The sequence below is a fragment of the Trachypithecus francoisi genome, unplaced genomic scaffold (assembly GCF_009764315.1).
Source record: "Trachypithecus francoisi isolate TF-2019V2 unplaced genomic scaffold, Tfra_2.0 Lachesis_group12, whole genome shotgun sequence".
Lineage (NCBI taxonomy): Eukaryota > Metazoa > Chordata > Mammalia > Primates > Cercopithecidae > Trachypithecus > Trachypithecus francoisi.
The window spans coordinates 66,237,805-66,254,057 of record NW_022681457.1 but is presented as its reverse complement, the minus strand read 5'-3'; the positions used below and the strand labels follow the sequence as shown (position 1 = coordinate 66,254,057).

Genomic DNA, 16,253 nt, shown 5'->3' with positions numbered 1-16,253 from the left:
TTCCCGCCGCACTACATTGTAACCCCATTCCCGATCACCCGGTCGGTGGGATCCATCATCGGATCCGAAGAGGGGTCCGCACAGCCCAGCCGGCACCCTGAAGCTCCCCGTCCACCGGGCACCGAAGCAGAAGACCGATCGAGGAAGTCCCGAGGACAGGACTCCCATGGGTCCGACCCTGGGTCTCTCGCAGGCCCCTCTGGCAGTCCTCTTCCACCCGCCGCCTGGGGCTACCCCGCCATCTTCTCCGCAACCGCCGCCACCGCCACGGCCACCGGCGTCTCAGTCCCCGCAGCCGCCCGTGGCCGCCATTGTTTAAAGGGTCCGCAGCCTGCCTCTCGGGAGCAAGGGGAGGGGTCGGCCCGACCAGTGCGCATGCGCGAGGCGCGAGCCGCCGCTTTGGTCACAGTGACCGCCACCGTTGCCCGGGGGCGGTTCCCTGAGACTTGGCGAAGTAGGAGCCCTGTGTGATCGTGCGTCCGAGTCGGGGCTGAGACCAGTCCTGGCCAGGGCCTTACCAGGATGGTCTCCGGAGGCCGGGATTCGCGGAGGGTGGAGCAGCAGGAAGAAACCTCGGGAGGAAGAAACGTCACACGGATCGCCGGGAGGAGGCAGCGCGGATCTCAGCCTCAGTCATTAGTGGACGCTGTGCTGGTGAATCTCCCCCATATACAGTGCCCTTATGATCTCGAGGACAGGTGTGTGTACCATCGGCTACTCTCTCAGCAGTGGTTTGCAGTCACCGAGAATTTACTCTGACAGCTTTTGGGGTTCCCTGTGGTGGGTGTTACCGTGTCAGTGCTGTATGTCTGTGTTGGTTTGTGTGTCTCATTTCTCTTTTTCGCTCTTTCATTCTCTGTCCATTTGTGTATGGGTGTGTGTAGGCGAGGGACTCACATCTGCCCTGTTCACCGAGGGGTAATTTCTTGCACGTCTTTCTTCTGTTCAGCCTCTCCCCATGCCTCTGTCTGTGTGGTGTGGCCGGTTGTCAATCGTTTTCCTGGCATTTCCTGTTTCGGTTTGTGAGGATCTGGATGAGGTGGAGAGTGACGTCGATCTCCTAGGGATTTAAATCACCTCTACACCCTAAGAGGTGTCTTTTCTGGGATTAAGGCCACCACACCCTAGGCAAGGATAAAAGCCTCATCAGAGACGTCATCGTCTACATGCAGAAGCTCTGCAGAGCGACCTCAAAGACGATGGTTCTCATTCATCTCTCTCTCATCTCGCTGAGAAATCTAGCCACAGGGTAACACAGGTTTTGAAAGGATGGGCAACAGACGTGGCAAGGATCTGTGAGTGTGCAGGCTGCGTTTCACATATTGTTAAACAGTCTAGTGAGTGTTTGCAGATAGCTGGCCCTTGTTTTAGTGAACCAAGGAAAAAAAAATGCTGAGAAAAAAGGACACAACTTGCCTGCCAGCGCATCTGATTATTACAAAGTTGATAGTAATTTTAATTTATCCTTTCATGTAAAGGTCCTGGGCAGTGATACCTAATTTCCTAAGATAGCCTAGGTTTTGTATGATAAAGCTGTCATTCCTGTCAGAGTATCTGGAAATTCTTCCCAATGCCCTTGACATTCGTGATTAATAACATTCCCGAAATAACATACCAAAAGAAACAGGAAATCATGTGTTACTTAGTTCCTTCAAATTTGTTTATTCAAATTGTGGTTCCTTCGTGCACTAACCTTTCTGTTTTGTTTTTGAGATGGAGTCTCACTCTGTCATCCAGGGCAGTGCAATGGTGCCATCTCGGCTCACTGCAACCTCTGCCCCCCCCGGGGTTCAACTGATTCTCCTGCCTCAGCCTCCTCAGTAGCTGGGATTACAGGTGCCGGCCACCACGCCCAGGTAACATTTTTATTTTTAGTAGAGACGGGGTTTCGCCAGGTCAGCCAGGCTGGTTTTGAACTCCTGACCTCAGGTGATCCACCTGCCTCGGCCTCCCAAAGTGCTGGAATTACAGGCATGAGCCACCACACCCGGCCACAAGAAACATTTCATGCGTTTCTGGCAGTCCTTTAGCCACAGATTTCATCTTAAGTATTACAATGCTTGTGCCCTTTAATTAATTTTTCCTACATATTTTGATAGTTACATTGAGGCCAGGCCCAGTGGCTCACACCTGTAATCCCTCCTCTTTGGGAGGCTGAGGCGAGCGGATCACAAGGTAAAGAAATTCAAGAGCATCCTGGCCAACATGGTGAAACCCGCCTCTTAAAAATACAAAGAATTAGCCAGGCAAGGTCAAGCGCTGGCTCATGCCTGTAATCTCAGCCCCGTGGGAGGCTGAGGCGGATGGATCACAAGAGGTTAGGCGTTCGAGATCAGCCTGGCCAACATGATGAAACCTTGGCTTAGACCCTGAAGGTCATGTCCAAATGAGAAAGACATTGTTTGGCTCTAACTGTCTGACACTAAGAAACAGTGCAGACTGGCCAAGTGAGGTGTCTCACACTTGTAATCCCAGCAGTTTGGGAGGCCGAGGCGGGTGGATCACCTGAGGTCAGGGGATCAACACCAGCCTGACCAATATGGTGAAACTCTGTCTCTACTAAAAATAAAGTACAAGAAAATTAGCCGGTCATGGTGGCACACACCTGTAAATCCCAGTTATTTGGGAGGCTGAGGCAGGAGAATCGCTTGAACCCTGGTGGCAGAGGTTGTGGTGAGCAGAGGTCAGCCTATATCAAGCTTCTCCTTGTTCTGTGTGTGAACAGCTGGTCTGTATCTTCACCGAAGCATATTTAAAAATCAACCTTAGGAAGGCCCTTGGCCACCATAATCCTTCCACACGGTAGCAAGAGCCCAGCCTCTGAGACTAGGCGTCCTTCCCGCCTCCCACTGGAATGCCTTCCCCCTAATCTCCAAGGTACCAAACCGCTCAGGGGCAGCTGAGACAGCCCTACTTCTGGGAGTCCTCCCCAACCCTTGAAATCACAGGCATCTCTGCTGTCCCTGCCCTTCATCCACATCACTGAACAATTCATTGCACACATCTCTGTACTTTTATTTAAACCGTTCCATGTGTGTTTACAATTAACTACTTCATGAATGACTGCGGTATGGATGGAGCAGAAAGGAATGCTGAGGGAGGACTCCTGTTCGAATGAGCCCCTCTTCCAGAACTAGGAATGAACTTTCCCCAGTACCAACAAGGCAGCCTCCAGGGCAAGAAAAGGTAATGGGATCCATCCTGCTGACATCCAAGATGGAATTACAGGTAACTCTCACCTCTTTTTTGACTGTCAGGTGGAAACCCCCTCCGCACGAGGTGAAGCGGAGTCTGCTCCAGAGCCCCATAGTTGGGGTCGGGGATGTCACAGAAATCACCAGGGCAGCCAATTCCCATCCAGAGGGGGCCCAGGATGACCCAGCACCCTCAAGCTCAGCCCCAGGCTCAGGCCAGGGAGTGAAGCCCTTGTCCCCAAGCAGCAGAGTGAAGGTTTGTCTCTAACTCTGTGGGCTCCAGTGAAAGGAAAATGGCCTGGAGGTGCCCACAGGAGAGCGCCCGAGTTCTGAGACAGCCCTATGGCTCCCAGCCTGAGTCCCTGTGAGTAACACAGGGATGCACAGAGGGGCATGCTGCCTGCCTATAGGGCACTCACGGAACGCAGGTGCACGCTGTGGATCCTGAAGCCGGTCAGGTAACGAGGTGCAGAGGTGTGGGGAAGACCTGGGGGAGGCCTCCCTGGGGACCAACCAGCCTAACCAGAAGTGCTTCTGACATTAACAGGACACACGTAAGGTGTGTATGGTGGGTAGTGGATGTGCCACAGAGGCCTCTGGGGATTGTAGTTTTGGAGCTAGAGAGGCGGGCAAACAGTTGGCTTTGCCCACACAGGGTGCCTCCGACATCTGCACAGCGCACACAACCAAGCTTAGGAACCCACTGTTAAGATGCCCAAGTGACACGGACAAGTTTCTCCTCTGCGAGCCAATGAGATCTGCTGACAGAGCATCGCGGGACCACTTAAGGATTCTGGAAAATGTGGTCCCGGGTGGTCACTGTCCACTGACCTTCGCCTGTAGGTGAGCTGAGCTCACCATGCAAGTCTCCGCCCTGGTGCGCCCTTCCCCTAGCAGATGCCAGGTTGGGGCAGAAGCGGCTCAGGGAGAGGCAATGCTCTCTCAGGGCTCCCGGTTTGGGGGTGACACCACCCCTATGTCCCCTAGAGTAGGAGGGTGTAACAGGACAGGGAACCCTATGGCTGTTTTCAGGGACAGCAAGATTGGCTTGGGGAAAACTCCCAGAATGGAGACAGGGAGAGGCTGGTCACATTTCCCCAGGTAGGCGATGCTGGCTGGACTTGGGTGAAGAGCCAAAGATCTCCTGGTGATAGTGGTGGTGAGGATCAGAGGCTTGAGCCAGAAATTCCCAAGGTGTTTTTTTTTTGTTTTGTTTTTGTTTCTGAGACAGAGTCTCCCTCTGTCTCCCAGGCTGGAGTGCAATGGCGTGATCTCGGCTCACTGCAACCTCCGCCTCCTGGGTTCAAATGATTCTCCTGCCTTAGCCTCCCAAGTAGCTGAGATTACAAACACCTGCCACCATGCCCAGCTAATTTTTTTTTTTTTTGTATTTTTAGTAGATATGGTATTTCGCCACATTGCCCAGCCTGGTCTCAAATTCCTGACCTCAAGTGATCCACCTGCCTTGGCCTCCCAAAGTGCTGGGATTACAGGCGTGAGCCACCATGCCCAGCTCATTTTTATCTTTTCTCTTACAGGTTTTTATTTTTATCTTACAGGTTCGACTTGAAGGAAACTTCTGGAGGGTAGGGTGGAGGGTGGGGTAGTGTTGAAGAGGAGGCACAATTGTAACGATTTTGTTCAACATGGGTGTTTTCTTTATGCATTAATTTGTATTTTTAAAGATATTACATTAAAAATTTGTTTATCTTGATTACTGAGTTTTTTTGGTGCCCCTTTAAATTCTCTATCCATAGTCCTGAGCCTTGATAGAAAGTGAGGGCCTGGCCTCTGGGCATCAAGCAGCCAGCAAGTCCCTTAGGAGCTTTCTCTGAATTGTTGAATTGTGAGTGATCTTAATATCCACAATTCCCTCGTAAACATCCCTCCAAGCCACACCCACAAGGCACCTCCAAGACCTATCATGAAGCAGATATTCAAAGATGACTTGTACGGCCGGGCGCAGTGGCTCACGCCTGTAATCCCAGCACTTTGGCAGGCCAAGGTGGGCGGATCACGAGGTCAGGAGATCGAGACTATCCTGGCTAACATGGTGAAACCCCCGTCTCTACTAAAAATACAAAAAATTAGCCGGGCGTGTGCTGAGGCAGGAGAATCACTCGAACCTGGGAGGCGGAGGTTGTAGTGAGCAGAGATCACCCCATTGCACTCCAGCCTCGGGGACAAAGCAAAACTCCATCTCAAATAAATAAATAAATGAAATCAAAGGTGACAGTTACTGAGTGCTGTGGGCCAGGTACAACGATACACCCTCATCTGGGTTACCCTCGTGAATCCGAATCACTTGTGATACCTGTGCTTTAAGCAGTCATATTTCCCACACTCTTAGCTGGCTTGAGATGTGAAAATCCATCAAATTACAAACAGAGTGAAAAAAATATTTAGTGATGCCCATCTAGGGAACATGTCAAGTTAAAATTAACATAGATAAAAATCAGCAAAAAAATTTAAAAAATATTGTTTGAAATTCAAAGCTATATAACCCACTGTGTCACTGATGAGTTAAAAGAAGAAACTGACCTGCAAACCAGGAAATACATGGGAAGAAGCAATAGTGAAAATGTTTCAGATCTAAACCTGTGGAATGAGGCTACCTCAGTGTCCAAAATTATCACTTAAATATAATGCCAAGGGGCGGGGTGTGGTGACTCACGCCTGTAATCCCAGTATTTTGGGAGGCCGAGGCAGGCAGATCACTTGGGGTCAGGAGTTTGAGACCAACCTGGCTGACATGGTGAAACCTCATCTCTACTAAAAATACAAAAATTAGCTGGGTGTGGTGGCGAGCATCCATAATCCCAGCTACTTGGGAGGCTGAGGCAAAAGAATTGCTTGAGCCCAGGAGGCGGGGGTTGCAGTGAGCCAAGATGGCACCACTGCACTCCAGCCTGGGCGATAGAGCAAGACTCTGTCTCAAAAACAAACAAAAAATTTCCAATGAATAAAACTACCTACCAAGACTTATAGAATGAGACTAAAACCACGGCTGGAGGAAAACTTTTAGCCTGAAAGTAGCCTAAGATTTAGAAATTATGGCAAAAAACTAAGGAGTAAGCCCTTAGGTTAGTTTCTACCCTTCAGGTTAGAAAACCAACAGCATAACAGGAAATGAGAGAAGGAAGAAAAAATCAGATGGGGCTGGGATGGGGGCTTATGGGGATGAAGGAGGCAGGAAGAGCATGTGAAGTCTGTGCATAAAGTCACTTCCTAAGGACAGTCCCTGAGAGGAAGCTAGACGCACAAGGATCGGGCTAGGTGGAGAAGGTGTAGAAGACAACCCTGGAGGGTACATTCAGGGGTTGACAGAGATAAGAAAACAGGAGAGAAAGTCAAGTGTGGAGCCTTTCCTGTCCCTAGCATAGAAGACATCAGGAGCTGATGAGTGAAAGTGATAAACAGCATTCTCACCACTAAAAAAGGTCAAGGATTTGAGGTAACGGATAGATTAATTGATTCTCATTCCACACTGTATTGGAAAATCACAACATCATTTTATACCCCATATACAATTTAGAAGATAGGTAAAAATCAGCAAGAAAAAAATGAAAACCTATTCTTTGAAGTATTTTTAAAACATGCAATTTATGGGGTACAATCTAATTCATCTATCTATATATATATCTTTTTAAAAAAAAAACGGAGTCAATAAACACAGGAAACAGCGCCTTGGGAGGGAGAGAAGGAAAATGGGCACAATCTGCCCTTAGAAAGACACAGCCTTTAAATCCACGCATGTGAGAATTCCAGGGTTCAAGGTGAGACCAGGGGTCAGTCAAGAACACCCTGGCTTACCACCTATAGCCACAGGGTGGCGCCAACACCCACTGCTCCAGCCAGAGCCGGCCAGAGAGAGAGAGAACATTCAAGTAAAACTGGGACATCCCAGAAGGCCTGAGACCTGCAGGTCCCACCACTGAAGTCCAGTGAGGGAGCTAGGTCCAATGTGAGGTGAAAAAATGCCATATAGGTGTAGTTGAAATGAAATAATAGTTGTGGGGAAAAGAAAGAGAGATCAGCCTGTTACTGTGTCTATATAGAAGGAAGTAGACATAACAGACTCCATTTGGTTCTGTATTTGAAATGCTGTTAATCTGTGACCCCCAACCTTGTCCTTGCAAGAGACATGTGCTGTGGTGACTTAAGGTTTAAAGGATTTTGGGCTGTGCAGGATGTGCTTTGTTAAACAAGTGCCTGAAGGCAGCTTGCTGGTTAAAAAGTCATCACCATTCTCTGGCCGGGCGCGGTGGCTCAAGCCTGTAATCCCAGCATTTTGGGAGGCCGAGACGGGCGGATCACGAGGTCAGGAGATCGAGACCATCCTGGCTAACACGGTGAAACCCCGTCTCTACTAAAAATACAAAAAACTAGCCGGGCGAGGTAGCGGGCGCCTGTAGTCCCAGCTACTGGGGAGGCTGAGGCAGGAGAATGGCATGAACCCGGGAGGCGGAGCTTGCGGTGAGCTGAGATCCGGCCACTGCACTCCAGCCCGGGTGACAGAGCAAGACTCTGTCTCAAAAAAAAAAAAAAAAAAAGAAAAAGTCATCACCATTCTCTTGATCTCAACTACCCAGGGACACGTACACGCAGGGACCTCTGCCTAGGAAAGCTAGGTATTGTCCAAGGTTTCTCTCCATGTGATAGTCTAAAACAATGCTGCTAAAAGGTTTTTGGAGATGTTTGCATATGTATATCAAGGCACAGCATTTTCCTTTGAACTTATTCATGTCACAGAGATCTTTATCTATATATATATATATATATTTTTTTTTTTTTTTGAGACAGAGTCTCGCTCTGTCACCCAGGCTGGAGTGCAGTGGCTGGATCTCAGCTCACTGCAAGCTCCACCTCCCGGGTTCACGCCATTCTCCTGCCTCAGCCTCCCAGGTAGCTGGGACTACAGGCACCGCCACGTCGCCCGGCTAGTTTTTTGTAGTTTTTAGTAGAGACGGGGTTTCACCGTGTTAGCCAGGATGGTATCCATATGTCTTACTGCTAATTTTCTACCTACGATGATCCTATTATCCTGCCACTCCCTTATCTTTAAGATGGTAAAGATAATTATCAATAAATACTAAGGGAACCGGCGTGGTGCCAGCGTGGGTCCTCTGTAAGCTGAGCACGGGTCCCCTGGGCCCCACTTTTCTTTCTCTATACTTTGTCTCTGTGTCTTATTTCTTTTCTCAAGTCTCTCGTTCCACCTAACGAGAAACACCCACAAGTGTGGAGGGGCAGGCCACCCCTTCAATAGTTATTAAATAGTCATTGTACTTCAGGTAAAAGTAGGTAAAATGACAGAAAACAAGAGGAATGAGCGAGATACCATAGACATGTAATGATGGACAATAAATGACATGATGTGGAGTGTTCACCCACACATGCAGACTTTTATCTGCCCGCATCACCCTGTAGAGATGATTACACAAACTGCACTGACACTGTGAAGTCAACGAGGAGATAAAGTAAAAATCAAATAGTTATGGAGAGGGTTGGTCTGTGTAGTGGGAAACCCTTCAGAACACGCACACGGCATCTCCCCTCCCTTCTGAATACCACGCATAGCCCGCAGCAGCAGATGGCAAATCACAGCCTGGGCCACCCTTCCCAGAATGTCACAAACATGGACGTGCAGACCACAGAACTCACCAGATACCCAAGCTGGGTGGCGCGGGGCTCTAAAAGCCATTCTTCAAGTCAGAGGGACTAGAAACCTCCCTGAGGGAGCAACAGGGATGGGGGATTCCAGGAGGATCCAGGGCCCGTGCAAAGACCAAGCAGTGAACAGACGGATGTGTCAGTGATTCGGCTGTCATGAACTCAACACCATCGAACACCGCAGCTCACATTTCTCTGTGCATCAGACTCACCTGGGGGTCTTGTTAAATACAGATTGTTGGGTCTCACTCCTAGAGCTTCTGGTTCAGTGTTTTGCGGTGCAGCCTGTGAGTCTGTATTTCCAGCATGTTTTTCAGGTGCTGCTAATACTGTTGGTCCAAGGACCTCACTATGATCTAATTTAACACTAGGTTTGGGGAGGTACTAAAGAGCAAAGAAGCAACAGAAGAAGGGACCTGAAGCCTGTAGGGGCTTCTCTGTAACCTCCTCAAACATAAAAGCCTTCAAGGCACTCAAAGAGCATTTACAGCATCATGTCTACAAATACAAGATACCACGCAGGGAGTGCTCCATCAAGTAGAGAGATGAGCCCACTGAGTGTCCCTTTCTCAGTCTGTTTGTGTTGCTATAACAGAATACCACAGACTGGGTGATTTATAAGCAAGAGTTCACTTGGTTTATGGTTCTGGACACTGGGAAAGTGAGGGGCCTGCATCTGGTGAAGGTCTTGCTGTGCTGTCCTATGGTGGAAGGTGGAAGGACAAGAGAGTGACCACATGTGAGAGGGAGGAGGGGGAAAGAGAGAAAGGGAGGAAGCCAACCTCATCCTTTTATCAGGAACCCACTCCCAAGGTATCTAACCCACTCTGCCTTCATCCATTCGTGAGGGCGGAACCTTCACCACCTAATCACCTCTTGAAGGCTACACTGGTCATCGCTGTTGCATTAGGGGTTGAGTTTCCAACACATGAACTTCGGGGAACACCTTCAAACCACAGCAGTCCTCATGCAAGCCTTCCAGAAAACCTGCGTGCCTGGCACTCTGGAATCCCTCTTTTCCACCCCTTCTCACTGCAACTCTAACATCATGTTCCCTCATCATTTTCCATTCAAGCACAGGAAAGAACATAATCACTACACCCATTTTTTATGAACCATTCCTAAATTAAAATAGTTCTATCACTCAAATAGAAATTTGCAAAAATAAATTTTCATTTTGATATGAGTGAATATTAAATTCTTTTTTTTTTTGAGGAGTTTTGCTCTGTGGTCCAGGCTGGAGTGAAGTGGCAAGATCTCTGCTCACTGCAACCTCCGCCCCCAGGTTAAATTGAATCTCTTGCCTCAGCCCCCCAAGTAGCTGGGATTACAGGCATGCACCACAACACCCGGCTAATTTTGTATTTGTAATAGAGCTGGGGTTTTCCCATGTTGGCCAGGATGGTCTCGAACCCCTGACCTCAGGTGATCTGCCTGCCTCGGCCTCCCAAAGTGCTGGATTACAGGCATGAGCCACTATGCCCGGCCCTGAATATGAAATTCTGTATTAGTTTAATGAAATCTCTAAAATATATAGAAAGTAAAAACAATTACCAAAAATGTTCAATGATGCCAAGCAACACATACAGTGAGATCTTACATCCTAAAATATATAGACCTAAGTATGTTATTTTAAAAATCAAGCAGAAACATAAGGGGCTCTATACACACCTTTTAAAATAAGCTTTCTGACTGGGTGTGGTGGCTCACGGCCTGTTATCTCACACTTTGGGAGGTCAAGGCGGGCGGATCACCTGAGGTCAGGAGTTTGAGATCAGGCTGGCCAACATGGTGAAACCCCATCTCGGCCGGGCGCGGTGGCTCAAGCCTGTAATCCCAGCACTTTGGGAGGCCGAGACAGGTAGATCGCGAGGTCAGGAGATCGAGACCAACCTAGCTAACACGGCGAAACCCCGTCTCTATTAAAAAATACAAAAAACTAGCCGGGCGAGTTGGCGGGCGCCTGTAGTCCCAGCTACTTGGGAGGCTGAGGCAGGAGAATGGTGTAAACCTGGGAGGCAGAGCTTGCAGTGAGCTGAGATCCGGCCACTGCACTCCAGCCTGGGCGACAGAGCGAGACTCCGTCTCAAAAAAAAAAAAAAAAAAAAAAAAAAAAAAGAAATCCCATCTCTACTAAAAATACAAAAATGAGCTGGGGATGGTGGAGGGCACCTGTAATCCCAGCTACTTGAGAGCAGGGAGAAATGCTTGAACCCAGGAGGCAGAGGTTGCAGGGATCTGAGACGTGCCATTGTACTGCAGCCTGGGCAACAGAGCGAGACTCCATCTCAAAAAAATTATAATAAAATAAAATAAGCGTTCTAGGTTGGGCCCGGTGGCACACCTCTATAATCCCAGCACTTTGGGAGGCTGAGGCAGGCAGATCACTTGAGGTCAGGAGTTCAAGACCAGCCTAGCCAAAATGGCAAAACTCTGTCTCTACTAAAAAGACAAAAATTAGCCAGGCGTGGTGGTGAACATCTGTAATCCCAGCTACTCGGGAGGCTGAGGCAGGAGAATCACTTGAATCTGGAAGGCAGAAGTTGAAGTGAGCTGAGATCGCACCACTGCACTCCAGCCTGGGTGCCAGAGCAAGACTCCGTCTCAAAAAAAAAAGCTTTCTAGAGTTTAACTCAAGGATTAATTTGAAATTCTGTCAAGAAAGAGGTACTCAAAAAACATGAAAAGTATGTAAGTCACTAATGTATCAATAAAACAATCATTCTTGTATTGCAAATAAATACCCAACCAAGACAAAAAGGCACGTCACATTGTATGGAAAAAGATGGAAATGAGGGTGAGACGAAAACTTTAACTCTTGAATGTAAGACAGAGAAAAATCAGGGCAGAATGTTAAGGAACTGGAAATAATTCTCCATATTAAAGGATTATAAGAGACAGGAAGAGAGGAGAGAGGGACATGATAGTCACAGACTGCAGGAGTGTGGGATGGACAGGAATAAAGGAGGCAGAGAGCAGTGGGGATGTACATAAAATCACCTTCCAGAGCTGTGCTGTCCAACAAGGCAGCCACTTGCCACACATGGCTGCTGAGCACTTGGAAGATGGCTAGTCCAACCTGAGAAATGCTGTTAAGTGGAAAACACATTTTAAAAAAATTCTGAATATTCAGTATAAAAGAAAGAATGGGCATGTGGTGTGGTGGCTCACATCTGTAATCCCAGCACTTTGGAAGGCCAAGGAGGAAGGACTGCTTGAGCCAGGAGTTTGAGACCAGTCTGGGCAACATAGCAAGACATCATCTCTTCAGATAAAAAAAAAAAAAATTAGGCCGAGTGCAGTGGCTCACACCTGTAATCCCAGCACTTTCGGAGGCCAAGGTGGGTGGATCACTTGAGCTCTGGAGTTCGAGACCAGCCTGGACAACATGCCGAAACCCTGTCTTAACCAAAAAATACAAAAATTAGTCAGGCGTGGTAGCACATGTTTGTGGTCCCAGCTACTTGGGAGGCTGAGGGGGAGGATTTCAGCCCTGGAGGTTGAGGCTGCAGTGAGCCAAGATTGTGCTACTGCACTCCAGCCTGGGTGACAGAGCAAGACCCTGTCTTAAAAAAAAAAAAAAAAAAAATGGGCGTGGCATGGTGGTGTGTGCCTGTAATCCGAACTACTAGGAAGGCTGAGCCAGGAGGATCTCTTGAGCCCAGGAGTTTGAGGTTGCATTGAGCTATGCTGGTGCCACTGCATTCCAGCCTGGGCAACAAAGCAAGACCCTGTCTCAAAACAAGAAAAAAGACTGTAAACCATCTCATTAATAATTTTTATTTTGATAAGATGTTGAAGTGATATGTTGGATAATGCTAACATTTTAGGTGAAATAAAACTAATTTCACCTGTTTCTTTGTAACATTTCTTTTTTTTTTTTTTGAGACAGTCTCACTCTGTTGCCCAGGCTGGAGTCCAGTGGCGTGATCTCGGCTCACTGCAAGGTCTGCATTCTGGGTTCATGCTATTCTCTTGCCTCAGCCTCCCAAGTAGCTGGGACTACAGGCGCCCGCTACCATGCCCGGCTAATTTTTTTTATTTTCAGTAGAGACGGGGTTTCACCATGTTGGCCAGGAAGGTCTCGATCTCCGGATCTTGTGATCCACCCGCCTCAGCCTCCCAAAGTGCTGGGATGAGCCACCGTGCCCAGCCTCTTTTTAACTTTTCTAAAGTGACTACTAAAAAATGTAAAATGACATATGTGTCTGGCATTGTATTTCCATTGGAAACCTCTGCTCTAGAGAGAAATGGTCTCTAGGGAGGCAAAAATACAAGAATCACAAGAGAGGTGGATGGAGGGAAGTGACAGACACATCTGGTGGGTACCTTCAGGTGCTGACAGGGGGAACCCAGGAGATTGGGGTGTGGACAGGCCCCATCTATGCACAGCAGGAGAGGAGCATGGCTGACACTAGGGGTGCTGAGCTGACACACAGAACTATTCAGCTTTATAAACATGTGAAAAACATACCGCGGCCGGGCGCGGTGGCTCAAGCCTGTAATCCCAGCACTTTGGGAGGCCGAGACGGGTGGATCACAAGGTCAGGGGATCGAGACCATCCTGGCTAACACGGTGAAACCCCGTCTCTACTAAAAATACAAAAAACTAGCCGGGCAAGGTGGCGGGCATCTGTAGTCCCAGCTACTCGGGAGGCTGAGGCAGGAGAATGGCGTAAACCCGGGAGGCGGAGCTTGCAGTGAGCGGAGATCCGGCCACTGCACTCCAGCCTGGGTGACAGAGCGAGACTCCGTCTCAACAACAAAAAAAAAAAAAAAAAAAAAAAAAAAAAAAGAAAAACATACCGCTAAGTCACTGACAGCCCACAGAACAAATCATAGTAGAAATGAAAAAACAGCCGGGCGCGGTGGCTCATGTCTGTAATCCCAGCACTTGGAGAGGCCGGGGCGGGAAGATCACAAGGTCAGGAGATCGAGCCCATCCTGACTAACACGGTGAAACCCTGTCTCTACCAAGAATACAAAAACAAAATTAGCCGGGCGTGGTGGCGGGAGCCTGCAGTCCCAGCTACTCTGGGGGCTGAGGTGGGAGAATGGTGTGAACCTGGCAGGCAGAGCTTTCAGTGAGCCAAGATTGCCACACTACACTCCAGATTGGGCAACAGAGCAAGACTCCATCTTAAAAAAAAAAAAAAAAAGAAAGAAAAAGAAACAAGAGAGAGAAAATTAATCTTGAGGGAAAATATAAAACACTTCTTCATAAACATTAAAGAGAGTCCTAACAACCAAAACATCTGGAATTAGGGTAACTGAAATGGCAGTTTAACCCTCCTGAAGGAATGTTAATTTCTCACTAACAGTACTTTAAAGTTAGGGGTAGAAAATTATTTTTTAGAGCGTTTCACAAGCATTAAAGTTAAAAATCCAAAATCATGTTTTTCTCTGACAGGAACTCCTCCTCAAAACAGAGGAAGCCTATAGGACTTTAACCTGGAAACTACTCAGGGAATCTGGAATATTCTTTCCGAGGATATCTACAATTGAAACCTGGCAGTAATTTAAAACAAACCAGACAATTCTTGGGGTATAGCTGGAGCCTGAGGTCTACCGATGGGTCATTTTATATCCTGAGGTCTGAACAAGATGATTTTAACCCCTTAAAATGAGGGAAACAAAATAAAACAGAATAAATTAGAAAAGAACACAGATGAGTGGTTTAAAGGGCCTACTTGCTGTGTTTTCTCTGGTCTTCAGGTCTCCTCGCTGCTGCGGGATCCAGGCGCAGCTCTAGACCAAGAAATGGGAGGATGTTAGAGTGACTGCTGATTTCTCTATCACCTGCAGTTAATAAACATTCTCCTCAGTGTATGCAAAAAGTAACAAAATCAATGCAGATGACAAACACTAGGTAACACATATACTACCTCCCAAATACCTACCCACAAGCTCAACAATTTTAAACTGTTAGCATCATTGGCTCTGGTCACCATGACTTGAGGTCACAACCAAACCGTCAAGCGCTAAACAGACAGAATGTTTCCACTCTTAATCCACTGTGTGGAGAAGAACAGAGCTTACTCATTGGGGCACTGCATCAGAAGAGACACACACACACCAGATGTGCGTTTGAATGGAGCGATCAAACTACCATTCCCACAGCTCCTCTGTTCACGAGCACTGCAGTCTGTGGCCTCATGTCCTTTGGGGGACGCAGTGGGAAGGTAACCCACATGCCAGTGACACCATCAAGAAACAGACACTGTGGCACTTTGCCCTGATTTCTCGGGGGCCTTTTCCCCTTCCCCTTTGGGTTATGTGTAGACTTCCCCACTGTCCGCCTGACCACTCTCGTGCAGCCCAAAACCATAGCTTAAGTCACCAGCTAGGCCTTTCTTGGTGTAACTATTGAAAGGTGAGCCTTACCGGTTCAATCTGTAGAGAGATTTCTTCAAAATCTGGACCTAGAAGAATAAATCAACAAGATTTGCCTGAGTACGTTTGGCTTCTTCCTTCTTGGGGGAAGCCCTTAAGAAATATCAGCCCCTTGGCCAGGCGCCCACCCGTAATCCCAGCACTTGGTGAGGCCTAGGCGGGCGGATCACCTGAGGTCAGGAGTTCGAGACCAGCCTGGCCAACATGGTGAAACCCCGTCTCTACTAAAAATATTTTAAAAATTAGCTGGGCGTGGTGGTGACGCCTGTAATCCCAGCTACTCTGGAGGCTGAGGCAAGAGAATTGCTAGAACCCAGGAGACGGAGGTTGCAGTGAGCTGACATGGTGCCACGGAACTCCAGCCTGGGAGACAGAGTGAGACTCCGTCCCCCCCAAAAAAAAGAAGTATCAGACCATTTACCCAACAACTCCTTGTGACCCTCCTTCAGGAACACAGGGCAAATCCCCCCGGCTCCACACACTATAGTGCAGGACAGACCCACAGAGAACAAGACCCCAGAGAAGCCACCATCATACAAACTCCGGGCGGGGTTTCCACCATCAAATGCTCGAACCTGCAGCGGGCGGGGGAGGGTGCTGGGTCCTGAGCTCCAGATTTTCGTGGAGGTGGGAGGTGGGCATTAGGCTTTGAGGAGACGTGTAGGCCCAAATTACATCTCTGCAAACTCACACACAATGAAGCTTACACCAGGTCGGGTGAGATGGTTTAGAAATGACAGAAAACCCAGGAACAGGCTGAAAATATGGGCTTCTCTGTAAACTGTGAGGACGGTAAATGCCAGCAACACCCCAGGAAGTGTTTCTAGCCGCATTTCTTCAATTAACAGGGCAAAGTTAGAGCAGCAACAACCAGACAAGGGCCAGGCACTTCCCCTGGGGCAACTGATGTAAACCTGGAAATCAGCCACCCTCGGTGTCACCATTTCATGATGAATCAAATATACAGAGAAGTTCATTGACGGGTTCAGCATC

The 16,253-nt window shown here is 48.2% G+C and overlaps 1 protein-coding gene across 4 annotated transcripts; it reads left to right on the top strand.

The window, feature by feature from the left end:
* The first annotated feature begins 7 nt into the window (after nucleotides 1-7).
* On the top strand, nucleotides 8-14,614 carry LOC117092439. Of its 4 annotated transcripts, none has more exons than XM_033226004.1 (4): nucleotides 8-698; nucleotides 3,132-3,228; nucleotides 3,850-4,037; nucleotides 14,278-14,614. In XM_033226004.1, exons 1-4 carry the CDS (start codon nucleotides 523-525, stop codon nucleotides 14,315-14,317), a joined length of 501 nt encoding a protein of 166 aa, XP_033081895.1. In that variant the 5' UTR covers nucleotides 8-522; the 3' UTR covers nucleotides 14,318-14,614. The 4 variants fall into 4 exon arrangements, 3 of the variants coding, with proteins under 3 accessions (XP_033081895.1, XP_033081896.1, XP_033081894.1); XM_033226005.1 differs by lacking the exon at nucleotides 14,278-14,614 and adding an exon at nucleotides 4,754-4,908 and having other exon boundaries at nucleotides 9-698; XM_033226003.1 differs by lacking the exon at nucleotides 14,278-14,614 and having other exon boundaries at nucleotides 494-698; nucleotides 3,132-4,382.
* Nucleotides 14,615-16,253: the final 1,639 nt, after the last annotated feature.